Source organism: Pan paniscus, chromosome 10, assembly GCF_029289425.2.
Source record: "Pan paniscus chromosome 10, NHGRI_mPanPan1-v2.0_pri, whole genome shotgun sequence".
In the NCBI taxonomy this organism is placed as follows: Eukaryota; Metazoa; Chordata; class Mammalia; order Primates; family Hominidae; genus Pan; species Pan paniscus.
The window spans coordinates 128614231-128633954 of NC_073259.2; the positions used below are offsets into that span (position 1 = coordinate 128614231).

At 44.7% G+C, this 19724-nt stretch overlaps 1 protein-coding gene across 4 annotated transcripts in view; it reads left to right on the forward strand.

Moving 5' to 3' along the window:
* RNF10 (ring finger protein 10) overlaps nucleotides 1-19724 on the forward strand; it is a 42859-nt gene that overhangs the window by 10024 nt on the left and 13111 nt on the right. For all 4 annotated transcript variants that reach the window (XM_034934650.3, XM_034934648.3, XM_034934649.2 and 1 more), the window contains exons 2-9: nucleotides 2387-2583; nucleotides 8483-8682; nucleotides 10664-10754; nucleotides 13227-13411; nucleotides 13491-13627; nucleotides 16647-16807; nucleotides 18871-18996; nucleotides 19273-19549. In XM_034934650.3, coding sequence (XP_034790541.1) covers nucleotides 2387-2583; nucleotides 8483-8682; nucleotides 10664-10754; nucleotides 13227-13411; nucleotides 13491-13627; nucleotides 16647-16807; nucleotides 18871-18996; nucleotides 19273-19549 — 1374 coding nt within the window. The remainder of the gene's footprint in view (nucleotides 1-2386; nucleotides 2584-8482; nucleotides 8683-10663; nucleotides 10755-13226; nucleotides 13412-13490; nucleotides 13628-16646; nucleotides 16808-18870; nucleotides 18997-19272; nucleotides 19550-19724) is intronic.

Below are 19724 nucleotides of genomic sequence, written 5' to 3' on the forward strand. Positions count from 1 at the left end.
GCCTGGCCAATGTGGCGAAACCCCATCTCTACTGAAAATACAGAATTAGCCAGGCATGGTGGCTCATGCCTGTAATCCTAGCTACTTGGGAGGCCAAGGCAGGAGAATTGCTGGAACCCGGGAGGTAGAGGTTGCAGTGAGCCGAGATTGCGCCACTGCACTCCAGCCTGGGCAATAGAGTGAGACTGTTAAAAACAACAAAAAAAGATAAACCAGGCATGGTGGTTCATGCCTTTAATCCTAACAGTTTGGAAGGCCGAGGCAGGATTGCTTGAGTCCAGGAGTTGGAAACCAATCAGGGTAACAAAGTGAGACCCCAACTCTACAAAAAAAAAAAAAAAAAAAAAATTGGCTGGGAGTGTTGGCTCATGCCTATAATACCAGCACTTTGGGAGGCCGAGCAGATGGATCACTTGAGCTCTGGAGTTTAAGACCAGCCTGGGCAACAAAGGCAAACCTCGTCTCTACAAAAAACACAAAAATCAGCTGGACATGGTGATGAGTGCCTGTAGTCTCAGCTGCTCAGGAGGCTGAAGTGGGAGGGTGGCTTGAGCCTGAGAAGTGGAGGTTGTAGTGAACGAGATTGTGCCACTGCACTCTAGCCTGGGTGACAGAGCAAAACCTTGTCTCTAAATAAATAAAGTGCATAAGTAATTATTATGTTGTTAGAGTATAAATAAATCGGTGTAACGGTTCTAGAAAGCAACCTAGGGATGTGTAAATGGCTTTAATGACCATATTTTATCTGTCAGTTCCACTTTTTGAGAATTTGACATAATCACATAAGCCTCTGTGTAAAGAGACTCCCAATGGTATTATATTAAACTAACAAAAAATTAGAAGCCACCTAAATATACAACAATGGGGGATTGGTTACATTATTCTGTAAGTATGTGGCCAAGAAGGGTACAGCAATTAATCATGCTTCTGAAGACTAGGGATGCATAAAAATGCTCACAGAGTAGTAAGCAGAAAACAATATATCTTCTATGCTTGTCATTTTATATAAGATTTGTGACACGTATGTAAAATGGAGATTAAAAGGAAAACACTGTTAATGAGTTAGTGCTCTGTGGGTACTGGCAACTTTAAATTATTCTACACTATTTTCAGAATTGAACACATATTATAATTGAAGAGAAAAACAAGAAACATTTTTATTTTTTATTTTTTGAGACGGAGTCTCGCCCTGTCGCCCAGGCTGGAGTGCAGTGGCACGATCTCAGCTCACTGCAAGCTCTGCCTCCCGGGGTTCACGCCGTTCTCCTGCCTCAGCCTCCCGAGTAGCTGGGACTACAGGTGCCTGCCACCATGCCCGGCTAATTTTTTTTTTTTTTTTTTTTTTTTGTATTTTTAGTAGAGACAGGATTTCACTGTGTTAGCCAGGATGGTCTCAATCTCCTGACCTCGTGATCTGCCCACCTCCGCCTCCCAAAGTGCTGGGATTACAGGCATGAGCCACTGCGCCTGGCCATTTTTAAAAAGGATATGACTCAATCTGATCCAATATGCTTTTATTTATTTAATTAAATTTTTTTTTGAGATAATCTTGCTCTTTGCCCAGGCTAGAGTGCGGTGGCACGATCTCGGCTCACTGCAACCTCTGCCTCCCAGGTTCAAGCAGTTCTCCTGCCTCAGCCTCCCAAGTATCTGGGATTATAGGTGCCCGCCACCATGCACGGCTAATTTTTTGTATTTTTAATAGACATGGGGTTTCACCATGTTGGCCAGGCTGGTCTCAAACTCCTGACCTCAGGTGATCCACCTGCCTCGGCCTCCCAAAGTGCTGGGATTACAGGCGTGAGCCATTGCGCCCAGCCCCCAGTATGCTTTTAGAGCTCAACTTCTTTTGTTCTGTCAATTTAACAGCTTCTGAATTTGACCTCTAGAGCTTCTGTAAACACGGTTTTGCTGTTAATGCCTTTTGAATATATTTGCTAAGGCCTAGGACAACCCCTTGTAGTATAGAATCTGGTTATGTTATAGTAATTTAAAAAGGAATCTCTTCTGTCCTGTTACCAGGTAAAATACTTTTCCTTAATACAGAATGGCTGTTTCATTTCCTGTAACTTTATCTGACTGAACTTTTACAAGGACAGTGGTTAAGCTGTGTAAAGTAAAGACATTATGGATTGAGAATCCATGTGGTTTGATCTATGCTGTGTTTGTTTTGAGGGAGGGGACCCGTTAGGCTTCATTATTGCAAGAAAAAAACACTCTACTATGTGTTGTCTTGCTCAAAGCACTCATGCTCTGGCCCAAACCCAGATTCCTGAAGGTGGTCAAAGGGCCTATTCACCCTTATTTTTTGCTGGGAGGTGGAGGGCAGTTGGCTAAGTGAATGTATCAGCTTCTTAAGACGTTCTTTTGTGTTTCTTGCTTTCAGATGGAAAGAACTCCAGTGGATCCAAGCGTTATAATCGCAAACGTGAACTTTCCTACCCCAAAAATGAAAGTTTTAACAACCAGTCCCGTCGCTCCAGTTCACAGAAAAGCAAGACTTTTAACAAGATGCCTCCTCAAAGGGGCGGCGGCAGCAGCAAACTCTTTAGCTCTTCTTTTAATGGTGGAAGACGAGATGAGGTATGGAATTTGAGAATGTCCTTTCTAGAGCATAAGCATGAGATCTGATTCCATCCCCCGTCCCCCAGTTTATCAGTAGTTGAGAAGGGGAACAAGAGGTAGAGGAATAGATAATCAAAGCAGTCTTGAGTAGGCGAGAGGGTTAACCAGGTTTGAAACCTTGCCTCCTTTTTTCCCCTGAAGGTTATGAAAATTTCTTTGGAGGAAGGAAAATTTCCTTTATGACAAATTTGGGGTTCCTTAATTTGTATGGTCTTTCTGTTATCACTCTTGAATTAGAGGTACTTTTTGGAATATTTAGGTAATAAAATGACATTAATGACATTTGCCTTTGTAATCTAGCAAAATGTAAAATGCACATATCTATAGTCTCAAATTTTTTTAGGAGTTTCTTAGCTATGCTTCTGTAAGTGCATAAAGATATTTATGTACAAGGGTATTCACTGCTTTGTTTGTAGTTGCGAAATTGGGAAATAACCTAAATGCCTATCTACAAGAGACTGATAGAGTAAATTACGTTTCATACCATGCAATTATGATAGAATAAGACAGATAAAAAAAATATAGACTGAGGGAAGTAAAGGGATAGAGAGTAACAAGGAAAACAGTTTTAGAAGGTGCTTTAAAGACACCTTCTCTGAGGAGGTGGATTTTGAGAGAGACCTAAAAGAAGCAAGGGAGCACACTATATGGTTGTTTTAAGATGGTCTTGCTCTGTTTTAAGATGGTCTTGCTCTGTAGTACATTGGCATGATCATGGCTCACTGCAGCCTTGACCTCCTGGGCTCAAGTGATCCTCCCACCTCAGCTTTGAGTAGCTGGAAATACAGGTGCATGCCACCATGCCTGGCTAATTTTTTTCTTTTTCTTTTGTAGAGAGTGGATCTCACTATGTTGTCTAGGCTGCTCTTGAACTCCTGGCCTTAAGCAATCCTCTCATCTTGGCCTCCCAAAGTGCTGGGATTACAGGCGTGAGCCACCACACCTGGCCATGTTACATGGTTTTGAGGAAGAGTGTCTTAGCCTGAAGGAATAGCACATGCAAGGGACGGGAGGTGGTAGTGCGTTTATTGGTTTGAGGTAAAGCAAGTAGGCTACCGTAAGTGGAGGAGGAGAGGTAGGAAATGTACCCAAAGACTAGGAAAGGGATCAGATCATGTGGGGCTTTGAAGGACTTTGGCTTTTGTTCAGAGAGATGAGAAGCCATTGAAAGGTTTAAGGAGAAAAGTAAGGTAACCTGATGCGGAGTTTTAAAGGGGAAGAGTGGAAGCAGGAAGACTAAGAGACTACAAAGATATTCTTGGTGAGAGTGATGGAAGCTTTGAAAGAGGGTGAGTGATGGAGGTGGTGAGAGACGTTAAGATTTGAGATATTACTTCCATATAGAGCCAAGACTTTTTGTTAGATGTGGGGTCTGAGCAGAGAAAAGGATGAGTAATGTTTTTGGCATAAGCCCAATTCAGGTACCTTTTGCTGGAATGGAGAACATTCATTCAAGAAGAGCACAAAGTTGTTTTGGGAGAGGGGAATAGGGTTGAGATAAAGAACTTCAGTTTGGAAATGTTATATGTACATTGAAATTCCTATTTGATAAATATAAGCAGAATATAAGTAGAGGTAGGTAGTTAACTGTGAATCAGCAGTCAAGGAAGAGACCCAGGTTAGAGAGCTGTCAGCATACAGTTGGTGCTTAAAGCTGTGGAACTAAGTGAGATAGATTAAGGAGTGAGTGTTCCAAAAACGGATTAGGTTCAAGAACTGAACCTCTGAGTCTGGATAAGAAACCAGCAGAAGAGAGCACAGTCAGGGCGGGAGGAAAATTGCTGAAAGATGTTGCAGAAGGTGATCACTTTTGTCAAGTGTTGCTGATAGGTTAAGAATAGGACTGAAAGTTGACCATTCGTTTTGAAAATGGCATGTAGATTGGAGAGAATAGGAGGATGGGAAGAAGAAACGCAAATTTACACAGTACTTTTCAGTGGCTTTGCCCTAAAGGGGAGCAGAGATGTGAGGCGGTGCTTGAAGGGAATATGAGCTTGAGGGATTTTTTTTTTCTTTCTTTTTTTTTTTTTGAGATGGAGTCTCGCTCTGTCCCCCCAGGCTGGAGAGCAGTGGCGCAATCTCGGCTCACTGCAACCTCCGCTCTTGGGTTCACGCCATTCTCCTGCCTCAGTCTCCCGAGTAGCTGGGACTACAGCTGGGACTATTAGCCCACCACCACGCCCGGCTAATTTTTTTTGTATTTTTAGTAGAGATGGGGTTTCACCGTGTTAGCCACGGTGGTCTCGATCTCCTGACCTTGTGATCCGCCCGCTTCGGCCTCCCAAAGTGCTGGGATTACAGGCGTGAGCCACCGCGCCCGGCTGAGGGATTTTAAGATTAGGGAAATGATAGCGTGTCTGTGCTCATGGGATGGTTCTGGTGAGAGGCAAAGTGATGTGGGGAAAAGGGAGAGAATTGCTGAGCAATGTCCTTGAGTCCTTGAGATCTAGTGAGAAGTGGAGCAGTTGTCTTAGATAGGAACTCTACCAGTTCATCCCCAGTAACAAAAGGAAGGCCTGGTGATGGAGGTGGGTTCAGAGGTAGTTGGAATTCTTTTCTGATTGTTCTGATTTTCTCAATGGAATATCTAAGGTGAGCCAAGAGGAGATTTGGAAGCCTGAGGAGTGAAGGAGTTGTCTGGGAAAGTGAGGGAATGAATGGACTGCAGAAGCGTACTAGGATTGTAGTACTTCCAGGCACATGAGGGTCTACTGTGGTGAGGCTGGTTGCTGTGGTTGTATTTGTTAGCCCTGTTTGTCTGCTCCAGGGCTGATGTGGAATAGGAAAAGAGTTGAATTAATCAGGGGAAGGTTTTGCCAGGTGAATACAGCAGATATATGAAGAAGTGGGTGATGGGGCCGGGCGCAGTGGCTCACAGCTGTAATCCCAGCACTTTGGGAGGCCAAGGAGGGTGGATCTCCTAAGGCCAGGAGTTTGAGACGGGCCTGGCTAACGTGGCAAAACTCTGTCTCTACTAAAAATACAAAAATTAACCGGGCGTGATGGCAGGTGCCTGTAATTCCAGTTACTTGGGAGGCTGAGGCAGGAGAATTGCTTGAACCCAGAAGGTGAAAGGTGCAGTGACCTGAGATCACACCACTGCACTCCAGCTTGGGTGACCGAGCAAGACTCCATCTCCAAATAAATAAGTGAATAAATAAATAATAAATAAAAATTTAAAAAAGGAAGTGGGCAGTGGACCACAGGATCTAAGCCAAATCTGAGGGGTTGGATCATTGATTTGGAGGTCCTAGTGGGGGTAAAGAATTGTTGGAGTCAGGACTAAACCTGGGGAAGGAGTGTATTCCTGTCTGGACAACAGAATGCTCAAAGTTAAGATAGTGGAAGAGGTTGTGGTTGTTGGTCTAGACTATAGAACACTCCTGTCTAATAGATCAAGCCATGTGTGTAATCATACATTTTCTAGCTGCCTGCGCTAGAGAAGTAAAAAGTCCATTTTAATATGTTTAATATATTAAATTCAATATATCTAAAATCTAAAAGTTTACCACGTGGTACAGCCACATTTCAAGTGCTTAGTAGCTACATGTAGCTACTGGCTGCTGTGTTGGACATTACAGCTGTAGAAGGGAAACCTGTAGGTGTGGTTGGCTGAGATGGGAGGGGCAAGCTAATTGGAAGAGAGGAGGTCAAGGACCTGGAGTTCAGGGTATTGCGAGGATAATCAGGAAGTATGAGTGGCGTCAGAGAAAGTGACAGTGGGCCAGCTAGGACAAGCTGAAGATGATAAAAGGTTGAGAATGTGGAGGATTTTGTTGACTGAGCACAAGCTCTTAGATCTAAGTTTGGGGCATTAAGGGTGGAAGACCGTTTGATTAAAGAGATCAGAGCCATGTGGAGATGAAAAATAAGGGATGACCTGGAAGTCCTGGGCTTCCTGTGTTGCACAAGCAAACAGAATGTGGAGAATGTGGCGTTTTTTTGTTTTTTGTTTGCTTTTTTTTTTTTTTTTTTTTGGACGAAGTCTCGCTTTGTCGTCCAGGCTAGAGTGCAGTGGCGTGATCTCGGCTCACTGCCAGCTCTGCCTCCTGGATTCACGGCATTCTCCTGCCTCAGCCTCCCGAGTAGCTGGGACTATAGGTGCCCGCCACCATGCCCAGCTAATTTTTTGTATTTTTAGTAGAGACAGGGTTTCACTGTGTTAGCCAGGATGGTCTTGATCTCCTGACCTTGTGATCCGCCCGCCTCAGCCTCCCAAAGTGCTGGGATTACAGGCATGAGCCACCGCACCCGGCCCAGAATGCGGCGTTATCTTTAAGCTTGGTTGTTAATATAAAAAAGGAAGTTATCTGACTGGATGGTATACCACCAGTTGTATTTAATTATTTTTAATTTATTATTTTTGAGACAGGGTCTTGTGGTGTCGCCCAGGCTGGAGTGCAGTGGCATGATCGTGGCCCACTGCAGCCTTGACCTACTGGGCTCAAATTATCCTCCCACCTCAGCCTTCCAAGTAGATGGGACCACAGGCATGCATCACTAAGCCTGGCTAATTTTTAAATTTTTTGTAGAGACATGGGATCACTGTGTTGTCTAGACTGGTCTCAAACTCCTGGCCTCAAATGATCCTCCCTCCTTGGCCTCCTAAAGCACTGGGATTATAGATGTGAGCCACTGCGCCCATCCTAGTGTTTTGTTTTTTTTTTTTGAAATGGAGTTTTGCTCTTGATGCCAGGCTGGAGTGCAATGGTGTGATCTTGGCTCACTGCAACCTCCGCCTCTCGGGTTCAAGCGATTCTCCTGCCTCAGCCTCCCGAGTAGCTGGTATTTCAGGCACCTGCCACTGTACCCGGCTAATTTTTTTTTTTTTTTTCAGTAGAGATGGGGTTTCACCATATTGCCCAGGCTGGTCTCGAACTCCTGACCTCAGGTGATCCGCCTACCTCAGCCTCCCAAAGAGCTGGGATTACAGGCATGAGCTACTATTCCTGGTCACCCATCCTGATTTTATTTTTAAATTTTAGATTTTATTTTTTAGACACAGAATCTCACCCTGTTGCCCAGGCTGGAGTGCAGTGGCTATTCGCAGGTGTATCATAGTGCACTGCAACCTTGAATTCCTGGGCTCAAGTGCCCCTCTTCAGCCTCCTGAGTGGCTGAGAGTGCAGGTGTGCATTACCATTGCCTAGCTTTGTATTTATTTTTAAAGACTGTATTAGTCCATTCTCTCATTGCTATTAAGAACTACCTGAGACTGGGTAATTTATGAAAAAGAGAGGCTTAATTGACTCGCAGTTCTGCAGGCTGTACAGGAAACATGGCTGGGGAGCCCTCAGGGAACTTACAGCGGGAGAACGGGAAGCAGGCACATCTTAGGAGGAAGACTGCATAAGAGGAAATGCTACATACTTTTTTTTTTTTTTGAGCTGAGGTCGCGCCACTGCACTCCAGCCTGGGCGACAGAGTGAGACTCTGTCTCAAAAAAAAAAAAAAAAAAATTCCTCTTCCTGGCCGGGCGAGGTGGCTCATGCCTGTAATCCCAGCACTTTGGGAGGCTGAGGTGAGTGGATCACCTGAGGTCAAGAGTTGGAGACCAGCATGGTCAACATGGTGAAACCCTGTCTCTACTAAAAATACAAAAATCAGCTGGGTGTGGTTTAATCCCACACACCTGTAATCCCAGCTACTCAGGAGGCTGAGGCAGGAGAGTCACTTGAACCTGGGAGGCAGAGGTTTTAGTGAGCCAAGATCGTGCCATTGCACTCCAGCCTGGATGACAGAGTAAGACTCCATCTCATAAAAAAAAAACTGTGTAAAAGGAGGGTTATTTTTGGGTTTCTGCTATAAATCAGTGTCATCCTAATCTGAAATACTGATTCATTCTCATTCTCTCTAGGTAGCAGAGGCTCAACGGGCAGAGTTTAGCCCTGCCCAGTTCTCTGGTCCTAAGAAGATCAACCTGAACCACTTGTTGAATTTCACTTTTGAACCCCGTGGCCAGACGGGTCACTTTGAAGGCAGTGGACATGGTAGCTGGGGAAAGAGGAACAAGTGGGGACATAAGCCTTTTAACAAGGAACTCTTTTTACAGGCCAAGTGAGTATTGCTACCCCTCAGAGGAAAGGGAAAGTAGGACTCTCCGGATAGCTGTGGTGCCTCTGTGAGAGGCTTTTTTTAAGCTATTGTGGGAAAGAAGCAGAAAGGGAATTGGTCTCGTTCTTTTTCTGTTCACCACTGCCCCGCCCTTCCTTTCTTTTACCCACTTTCCAGGTGGATGTTTTTGGTACTTAATATAATGCTTAAATAACTGTTAGTATCATGATAAGGTAGAAAACATGTTTGGAATTGGACCTAGATTTGAATCTTGTTTCGGCCTTTGACCTTAAGTAACTTAACAGCTTTGAGATTTAGCCTCTCCTTTATAAGGAAGAGGAAAGTTTTTTTTTTTTTTTTTGAGGTGTAGTCTCGCTCTGTCACCCAGGCTAGAGTGCGGTGGCGTGATCTCGGCTCACTGCAACCTCTGCCTCCCGGGTTTAAGTGATTTTTTTGCCTCAGCCTCCCGAATAGCTGGGACTACAGGTGCATACCACCACCCCGTCTAATTTTTGTATTTTTTTTTTTTGATAGGGATGGGGTTTCACCATATTGGCCAGGCTGGTCTCAAACTCCTGACCTCGTGATCCACCTGCCTCGGCCTCCCAAAGTGCTGGGATTACAAGCATGAGCCACCATGCCCAGCCAGGAAGAGGAATTCTTTTTTTTTTTTTTTTTTTGAGACAGAGTCTTGCTCTGTCACCCAGGCTGGAGTGCAGTGGCACGATCTCAGCTCGCTGCAAGCTCCGCCTCCCGGAGCTTCATGCCATTCTCCTGCCTCAGCCTCCCGAGTAGCTGGGACTACAGGCGCCCACCACCTGGCTAATTTTGTTTTTGTATTTTTAGTAGAGATAGTGTTGCACCGTATTGGCCAGGATGGTCTTGATCTCCTGACTTCATGATCCACCCGCCGCGGCCTCCCAAAGTGCTGGGATTACAGGCGTGAGCCACGGCACCCAACCAGGAAGAGAAAATTTCTTAAGAGACAATTGAATGACAAGTTGAAGTGCTTGGCATACATTTGCTCAAATATGATCCCCTTTTGTTTCCTTTTGTGTGGCCTTAGTCATAATTGAAGATTCGACTTTGGATCTAGACTGAAGTAACCGTTTTGTACTTTATATGAACTGATGAACTGGTTTCAAATACTAATGACAGTCTTCTGTTTTTTTTTTTTTTTTTTGGTGACGGAGTCTCCCTCTGTCGCCCAGGCTGGAGTGTAGTGGTGTGATCTCGGCTCCCTGCAGCTTCTGCCTCTCAGGTTCAAGTGATTCTCCTGCCTTAGCCTCCTAAGTAGCTGGGACTACAGGCGCGTGTCACCATGCCCGGCTAATTTTTTTTGTATTTTTAGTAGAGACGGGGTTTCACCGTGTTAGCCAGGATGGTCTTGATCTCCTGACCTCGTGATTCACCTGCCTCGGCCTCCCAAAGTGCTGGGATTACAGGTGTGAGCCACCACGCCTGGCCTAATTTTTCTATTTTTAGTAGAGATGGGGTTTCACCCTGTGGGCCAGGCTGGTCTCTAACTCCTGACCTCAAGTGATCCACCCACCTTGGCCTCCCCAAGTGCTGGGATTACAAGTGTGAGCCACTGTGCCTGGCCGAGAACAGTCTTTTCAACTGCCTTGAAGACTAGCCATTTTCTGGGGTTCTAAGGGGTGAGAGAGGAAATCTGGCTTACTGCTGTTTGATGGAGTCACAGTCTAGGTTAATTTTAGTTCAAGGGATGCCTTCGGGGAATTTGGCTGGACTTGGAAGCAGAAGAAAACAGTTCATGGATTTAGACTTCTGCCTGCTGAGTCTTTGGGTTCTTTCCAGAGCTGGAGCTCAGAACTGAGGCTGAGGTCCTAGTGCAGTGCCTCATGAACCAGGGCTGCTAATGGCCTGCATTTGATTTCTAAGTGAATAGATGACAATTTCTGCTGAGGGTTTATTGGTAGATCCTGACAGTCTAGCTTTTTCCTGTCTTCTTTCCTATTTCTAGCTGCCAATTTGTGGTGTCTGAAGACCAAGACTACACAGCTCATTTTGCTGATCCTGATACATTAGTTAACTGGGACTTTGTGGAACAAGTGGTGAGTAGCTCAGCCAAGCCCATAAGCTATGAATGGGAGCACTAAATAAAGGCACTGTGGTGACGCAGCAGCTGTTGGCTGTGTGCACTGCTTGATACCCTTTTCTGCCTGGCCTTTCTATAGATGTTTCCCAGAGGTCAGTTCCTGGTTCTTCCTGGAGTCAATTTTGTGACTAATTGGCCTGTAGGGATGGTGTATGAAAGGCTCTGATCTGAAGATGTGTAAGCTGGGAAGTAGTAACCCCTTACCCTCCTGACCTGGGTTGGGCTCATTACAGGGCCATTGCTTTATTGGCAGCCATTCGTAGCAATCACTATCAAAGTAGGCCTCAGCCTTGTGGCAGGGAGGCACATGAATGAGCCACACAGTTGTACTTTTCTTTTTTGAGAAAGAGTCTCACTCTGTTGCCCAGGCTGGAGTACAGTGGTGTGATCTTGGCTCACTGCAACCTCTGCCTCCAGGGTTCAAGCAATTCTCATGCCTCAGCCTCCTGAGTAGCTGGGATTACAGGCACCCGCCACCACGCCTGGCTAATTTTTGTATTTTTAGTAGAGACGGGGTTTCACCTTGTTGGCCAGGCTGTTTTTGAACTCCTGACTGCAAGTGATCCACCCACCTTGGCCTCCCAAAGTGTTGGGGTTACAGGCGTGAGCCACTCTATCTGGCCCAGTTGTACTTTTTTTTTTCTGAGACGGAGTTTCGCTCTTGTTGCCCAGGCTGGAGTACAGTGGTGCAATCTTGGCTCACTGCAACCTCTGCCTGCCAGGTTCAAGTGATTCTCCTGCCTCAGCCTCCCGAGTAACTGGGACTACAGGCATGCACCACCACTCCCAGCTAATTTTTTTTTGTATTTTTTTTTAGTAAAGATGGGGTTTCTCCATGTTGGTCAGGCTGGTCTTGAATTCCTGTCCTCAGGTGATCCTCCCGACTTGGCCTCCCAAAGTGGTGGGATTACAGGCATGAGCCATCGTAACTGGCCTCCTTTTTTTTTTTTTTTTTTTTTGAGACAGTCTTGCTCTGTCGCCCCAGCTGGAGTGCAGTGGCGCGATGTTGGCTCACTTGTAACCTCCACCTCTTGGGTTCAAGCAATTCTCATGCCCCAGCCTCCTGAGTAGCTGGGATTACAGGCGTGCACCACTATGCCTGGCTAATTTTTGTATTTTCATTAGAGACGGGGTTCCACCGTGTTGTCCAGGCTTGTCTCAAACTCCCAGCTTCAAGTGATCAACCTGTCTCGGCCTCCCAAAGTGTTGGGATTACAGGCGTGAGCCACCACGCCCAGCTTCAGTTGCACTTTCAAAGCCACTGATGTGTTTTCTACTGAAGTTATAAACTCTAGGTATCCCCTTGTTGGTCCTAGTAGGGTATCTGTTGAAGAATAATAATTTCAAAATGATGGGCACTTTTTCTTTATGAGCAGGGGCTTTTGACCTTAAAGCTTGAACTCTCGCCGGGCGCGGTGGCTCACGCCTATAATCCCAGCACTTTGGGAGGCTGAGGCGGGCGGATCACGGGGTCAGGAGATCGAGACCATCCTGGCTAACACGGTGAAACCCCGTCTCTACTAAAAAAAAAAATTAGCCCGGCGCAGTGGCGGGTGCCTGTAGTCCCAGCTACTCGGGAGGCTGAGGCAGGAGAATGGCGTGAACCCGGGAGATGGAGCTTGCAGTGAGCCGAGATGGCGCCACTGCACTCCAGCCTGGGTGACAGAGTGAGACTCCGTCTCAAAAAAAAAAAAAAAGCTTGAACTCTCACTACTGTGAAAATGTATAAAATCATCTGAGAATGACATAGAAAGCATAAAAACTTAAGTTTTATTAAAAAAAAAATGAAGTCTTTTTAATGCGTTCTTTGTTGGAAGTTACTGGTAGATTACTTCTAGACCCTTTTTAGGCCTTTATGCATACATATTAAGTTTTTTTATAAATGGGAATATAGTGATTTGTCACTTTTTTCTATTTAATGTAGAACCCCCAACATACCTGTTGTGTATTAGTTTTATTATATTTAACGGTTATTATGGTTTCCTTGATGCTTTGCTTAAAGAGCTATCATACAAAGCCAGGCGCGGTGGCTCACGCCGGTAATCCCAGGACTTTGGGAGGCCGAGGCGGGCGGATCACAAGGTCAGGAGATCGAGACCATCCTGGCTAACACGGTGAAACCCCGTCTCTACTAAAAAATTAGCTGAGCGTGGTGGCAGGCGCCTGTAGTCCCAGCTACTCCGGAGGCTGAGGCAGGAGAATGGCGTGAACCGGGGAGGTGGAGCGTCTCAAAAAAAAAAAAAAAAAAGAAAAAAATTATCATACATGTACCTACATTGTAAACAATTTTAGGAAGATATGTTGAGTATAAGGATGTACGGGGATAGAGATGAGAGAGATGGGGATGAGAGAGTAGAGAGGCCTAAAACTTTGACAGTCCCTAATCAATTCTTCAAGCAGTGAACCTTCTGGTGGCATTTTGTTTCAGCGCATTTGTAGCCATGAAGTGCCATCTTGCCCAATATGCCTCTATCCACCTACTGCAGCCAAGATAACCCGTTGTGGACACATCTTCTGCTGGGCATGCATCCTGCACTATCTTTCACTGAGTGAGAAGACGTGGAGTAAATGTCCCATCTGTTATAGTTCTGTGCATAAGAAGGATCTCAAGAGGTGAGATTGAGACATTTACTCAGTTATATCCCAATCTCTTCACTCCTTGCCCTGCTACATATAAGTGTCCATGTTTCAGTGTTGTTGCCACAGAGTCACATCAGTATGTTGTTGGTGATACCATTACGATGCAGCTGATGAAGAGGGAGAAAGGGGTGTTGGTGGCTTTGCCCAAATCCAAATGGATGAATGTAGACCATCCCATTCATCTAGGAGGTGAGTTCTTTAAATTTTGGGGACAAATAATCCTGGGTACATTCTTTAAGGTGATTGAATATATCTAAGCATCAGAAAGTGAAGCCTTTGGGCAGGGCACATCTGGCATGTTCATATTAGTCATAGGATTCCAGTAGGTTAGGGTGGGGTTTGTAGAGAGTAGATTAATTATTGTTTTCAAGTTTGTTTAATCTATACATCCTAATTTTTCATTTTGCAAGGTTTTATTACATAGTGTCTTTCACTGTGCCCAGTCTTAGAGGTTCTGTGGTCAGCCAGTCTTGGTGCCTGTCGTCAAGAAACTCAGTAGTCCGATAGAAGAGACAGACTGGTAGACTGGCCATTAGGATGAAGAGTGTGATAAGTGCTCACAATGAATGCCAGAGATGTATTCCCTGTGTTTCATGCAGAAATGAGCATTTGATTAAAATAGCATTTCAGTCTCTGGGGAAAAGATAGATTTCTCAATAAATGGTATTGAAACAATTGATTCTCCCTAAGGAAAAAATAAAATTAGATTCCTATTTCATAACATTCATGAAATTAATTCCAGATAGATTGAAGAAGTAAATGTAAAAAATCCAAAAGTTTTAACCTTTTTATTTAAAAGAAAATATAGGACAATTTCTTTATAAATCCTCAGATGTGCATCTGTCTAAAGGATTGTGTGTTCTCATTTGGGTGGTAAATGTGTGTGTGTAATATTTTTTTCCTAGTGATTTTGACTGTTTAAATGTTTAACAACTTAAAACATTAAAAATGTGTATTAATTAAAAAAAAAATCCTCAGATATGGGTGGATTTTTGAACCAGGCTGAAATGATAGATGCTGTAAAAGACTGATTAATTTTATTTTTATTTTATTTATATATATATAATATAATATGTATATATATATTTTTTTTTGAGACAGAGTCTGGCTCTGTCACCCAGGCTGGAGTGCAGTGGCATGATCTTGGCTCACTGCAACCTCTGCCTCCCGGGTTTGAGCGATTCTCGTGCCTCAGCCTCCCGAGTAGCTGGGACTACAGGCGCCTGCCACCATGCCTGGCTGATTTTTTTTGTATTTTTAGTAGAGACGGGGTTTCACCATGTTGGCAGGCTAGTCTCGAACTGCCGAGCTCAAGTGATCTGCCCACCTTACCTCCCAAAGTGCTGGGATTACAGGCGTGAGCCGCTGTGACCGGCCAAGAAAACCACTTTTAGTGTCCACAGAATTTTCGTTAATGAACATACCATCATGTCATTAACCCTTTATTTGAGATGGAATCTCACTTTGTCGCCCGGGCTGGAGTGCAGTGGCAATAATTACTTTTAATTAATTAAATTCATTAAAATAATTAAAATTAATTACTTTAATTAATTAAATTAATTTAACTTTTAATTTAAAATTATATTTTTTTATTTTAAAAAATTAACTGGGCATGCTGGTATAGTTAATTTTTTATTTTTATTTTTAGCAGAGATGAGGTCTTGCTATGTTGATAGGCTGGTCTTGAACTACTCTTTTTTTTTTTTTTTGAGTCGGAGTCTTGCTCTGTTTCCCAGGCTGGAGTGCAATGGTGTGATCTCGGCTCACTGCAACCTCCACCTCCTCGGTTCAAACGATTTTCCTTCCTCAGCTTCCTGAGTAGCTGGCATTTCAGGCACCTGCCACCACGCCCAGCTAATTTTTGGTTTTTTTTGTGTGTGTGTTGTGCTTTTTTTGTTTTTGTTTTTGTTTTGAGATGGAGTCTCACTCTGTTGCCAGGCTGGAGTGCAGTGGTGCAATCCCGGCTCACTGCAATCTCCGCCTCCCAGGTTCAAGAGATTCTACTGCCTCAGCGTCCTGAGTAGCTGAGATTACAGGCACGCACCACCACACCTGGCTAGTTTTTGTATTTTTAGTAGAGACGGGGTTTCACCATGTTGGCCAGCATGGTCTCAATCTCTTGATCTTGTGATCCGCCTACCTCAGCCTCCCAAAGTGCTGGGATTACAGGTGTGAGCCACTGTGCTCCGCCTGGTGTTATTTTTTTTTAATTTTATTTTTTGAGGCAGAGTTTTGCATTTGTTGCCCAGGCTGGAGTGCAATGGTGCGATCTTGGCTCACTGAAACCTCTGCCTCCTGGGTTCAAGCGATTTTCTTACTCCAGCCTCCCTAGTAGCTGGGATTATAGGCGCCCGTCACCACGCCCAGCTAATTTTTTGTATTTTTAATAGAAACAGGGTGTCTCTATGTTGGCCAGGCTGGTTTCGAACTCTTAACTTCAGGCGATCCACCTGCCTCAGCCTCCCAAAGTGCTGAACGTGAGCCACCACACCCAGCTGGCTTGGTCTTAAACTTCTAAACTCAAGCAATCTTCCTGTCTTGGCCTCTCAAAGTACTGGGATTATAGGTGTGAGCCACTGCGCTGGTCCACCATTTCTTTATTCTTTATTGTTGAGCTTTTCTTTTTCTGTGTGTGTTTTTTTTTGTTTTTTGAGACAGAGTTTCGCTTTTGTTGCCCAAGCTGGAATGCAGTGGCATGATCTTGGCTCACTGCGACCTCTGCCTCCTGGGTTCAAGCGATTCTCCTGCCTCAGCCTCCCAAGTAGCTGGGATTACAGGCATGCCCTACCACGCCCGACTAATTTTTTTGTATCTTTAGTAGAGACGGGGTTTCACCATGTTGGTCAGGCTGGTCTCGAACTCTTGATCTCAAGTGATCCACCCGCCTTGACCTCCCAAAGTGCTGGGATTACAGGTGTGAGCCATGGTGCCTGGCTGGTTTGAGCTTTTCTGATATTACATACAATGCTGTAATAATAAACGCGTGACTAACGTTTTGACTACATCTCTGGGTTTCTTAGATTTCTTATATCAAGAGCAGAGCTACAGACCTTATTTTAAGACCATTGTTAAATTATTTTCTAGGAAATCATGCTAAATTACCCCATTTTCACCCCAGAGAAAAGGCTGTATTTGAAAATTCCTATTTAGCTACACCATCATGAGCTTTGAATGTTGCATTTCTTTGATCTTGCTGGCATTCTTATAGATGAACAGCACAGCCAGTACTCCAAGTTGCTGCTGGCCTCTAAGGAGCAGGTGCTGCACCGGGTAGTTCTGGAGGAGAAAGTAGCACTAGAGCAGCAGCTGGCAGAGGAGAAGCACACTCCCGAGTCCTGCTTTATTGAGGCAGCTATCCAGGAGCTCAAGGTGAGAGGATGCATTGGAGATGCTAAACCTTTTCACTTTCTCGGCGTTCTGTGGTGAAAACCAGAAATGCTAAACCTTTTCACTCTGTCGGGGGTGAGATGATGGACGCTGGGGATTAAGTTAGTTCCATTCCACATTTAAGACAATAAGCAGAGAATGGCTAAAAAAGCCAATTTGTTTTGGGCTTTGTTTGATGACAGTAGAGAAGGTTTAACCTAGGGCTTTTAAAGCTCTTTCTAGAGCTGAAAGGAACAAGTCAAAATGATTTTATAACTAATTGTGACAGTGGAGTTTTTTAGATTAGCTATGTTCTTAAAGCAAGTTAGAGTTCTTTGTTTTCTGGGAAAATACTCAAGATTCTATTCTAGAGGTGTTTTGAAAGACATTGTGGAGAAAGTATTATGGCCTGCCCAGTATGCCTTAGGAGTACCTGAAACGGCAAGAATTACACAAGAACAGAATTCCCTGGGTCTTTTATCTTCCACAACAGAGATTCTTGAAGCATCACAACCACTGGTTGTTAGGTCCCACTTTGAGATATTGATTGCATAGGTTAAACTCAGTAGGCTCAGTAATTGGCATATAACAAGTTCTAGGGTGATTCTGATGGCTGCTCATCCCCAGACCACACTCCTGGAACCACTGATCTAGCTTAGAGCAATAGAAGCCCATATTTATTGAGTGATCAGCATTTGATAGGACCTGTGCTATACACATTTATCTCACTTAAGCTTCTAGTGTGGTAGATAGAACTATCCCCTTTCATGGATGAGGAAACTGAATCCTGGGTTGGGTAATTTGCTAGTAAGGGATGCAGCTGGTATTTGAATTCCCTTCTCCCTGACTCCCAAGGGCTCCTTGGGTAGAGTCCTGTATATTTAACTTTTGCTTTCTTTCTATAATACGTTGCAGCCGTATTTGTTCAAATGCCATTACAGGCATAAGAAAGGCTACATAGAATTAGAGCTGTCCAGGCTGAGGTGGAGTTAGCTAAACCCTTCCTACTACTCTGGACCTCTGTCTGAGCATAGTTTGTAAAAACTAGGTTAGTTTCATGTTCTTAGATTTCTGTTCTGGAAGTTTTTTGTATAGTGTTGTTAGTGTCAGATTCTGTTTTATTTATTTTTTTTAACTTTTAAGTTCAGGGGTACAAATGCAGGTTGTTACATGGTAAACCTGTGTCATGGGGGTTTGTTATACAGATTTTCACCCAGGTATTAAGCTTAGTACCCATTAGTTATTTTTCCTGATCCCCTCCCTCCTCCCACTCTCCACCCTCTGATAGGCCTCAGTGTGTGTTCCCCTCTATGTGTCCATGTTTCATCATTTAGCTCCCACTTAGAAGTGAGAACATGCATGCGATATTTGGTTTTTCTTTTTCTTTCTTTTTTTTTTTTTTTTTTTTTTTTTGAGACAGAGTTTTGCTCTCGTTGCCCAGGCTGGAGTGCAGTGGCGTGATCTCGGCTCATCACAACCTCTGCCTCCAAGGTTCAAGTGATTCTCCTGCCTCAGCCTCCTGAGTAGCAGGAATTACAGGCATGCCCCACCATGCCTGGGTTATTTTGTATTTTTAGTAGAGATGGGGTTTCTCCATGTTGGTCAGGGTGGTCTTGAACTTCCAACCTCAGGTGATCCGCCCACCTCAGTCTCCCAAAGTGCTGGGATTACAGGCATGAGCCACCACACCTGGCCATATGTGTCTTTACAGTAGAATGATTTATATTCCTTTGGCTATATACCCAGTAATGGGATTGCTGGGTGAAATTGTATTTCTGTCTTTAGGTCTTTGAGGAATCACCACACTGTCTTCCACAATGATTGAACTAATTTACACTCCCCAGTGTCAGATTCTAAGCAGATTCCAATCCTTAGTGGGTATTGCATGCTTTTTGCTTCCTGTTTCCCTCAAAGTTGAGATATTTAAGCACCTAATTTCTTCCCATTGGGTCTCATTGCCTTTTAACTTTTGGTCCTGTTGAGAGGCCATTCTAAGCCCTTGCCCTTCAAGCTAAGTGTGTGTCTGGAAACTTAACCTTCTCTGGTGTTCTCCCTGGCCACGTTAGACTCGGGAAGAGGCTCTGTCGGGATTGGCTGGAAGCAGAAGGGAGGTCACTGGTGTTGTGGCTGCTCTGGAACAACTGGTGCTGATGGCTCCCTTGGCGAAGGAGTCTGTTTTTCAACCCAGGAAGGTTAGTGTGTTCCTGTTACTAAGTGGCTGCCGTTCCTCAAATGCTGTCATTGAGCTGGTAGGCATTACTGTGAGATCTAAACCTTCTCAAGAGAAGAGGGGACAATGAGTATTTTCTGTATGCTTGTTATTAGTTCTTTCCCCAGGGGTGTTAAATCAGTGAACACGACAGCTAAGATAAACATCTAGGGAGCTTGGCTCTTAGGTCTGCATTTGCCACATTGCTTTCGGAAAGCAGGAGATATACTTTCTGTTGACTTAGAGTTTGCTGCAACAGGGTGTGCTGGAGTATCTGTCTGCCTTCGATGAAGAAACCACGGAAGTGTGTTCTCTGGACACTCCTTCTAGACCTCTTGCTCTCCCTCTGGTAGAAGAGGAGGAAGCAGTGTCTGAACCAGAGCCTGAGGGGTTGCCAGAGGCCTGTGATGACTTGGAGTTAGCAGATGACAATCTTAAAGAGGGGACCATTTGCACTGAGTCCAGCCAGCAGGAACCCATCACCAAGTCAGGCTTCACACGCCTCAGCAGCTCTCCTTGTTACTACTTTTACCAAGGTGAGGGTGCCGGAAGAGAGGGCTGGGTTGCCGCAGAGGTGTTTCAGAGGTGACCCGGTGCTCTAAGCAGAGGAGCGCCACTAGATCCTGTGGCTTGGGTGGCTTGAGCCCTTGGGCATGGGGAGGGGTGGGGAGCCTTCTGGGGACTGGCCAAGACTGGTGTGTGATAGAGCCC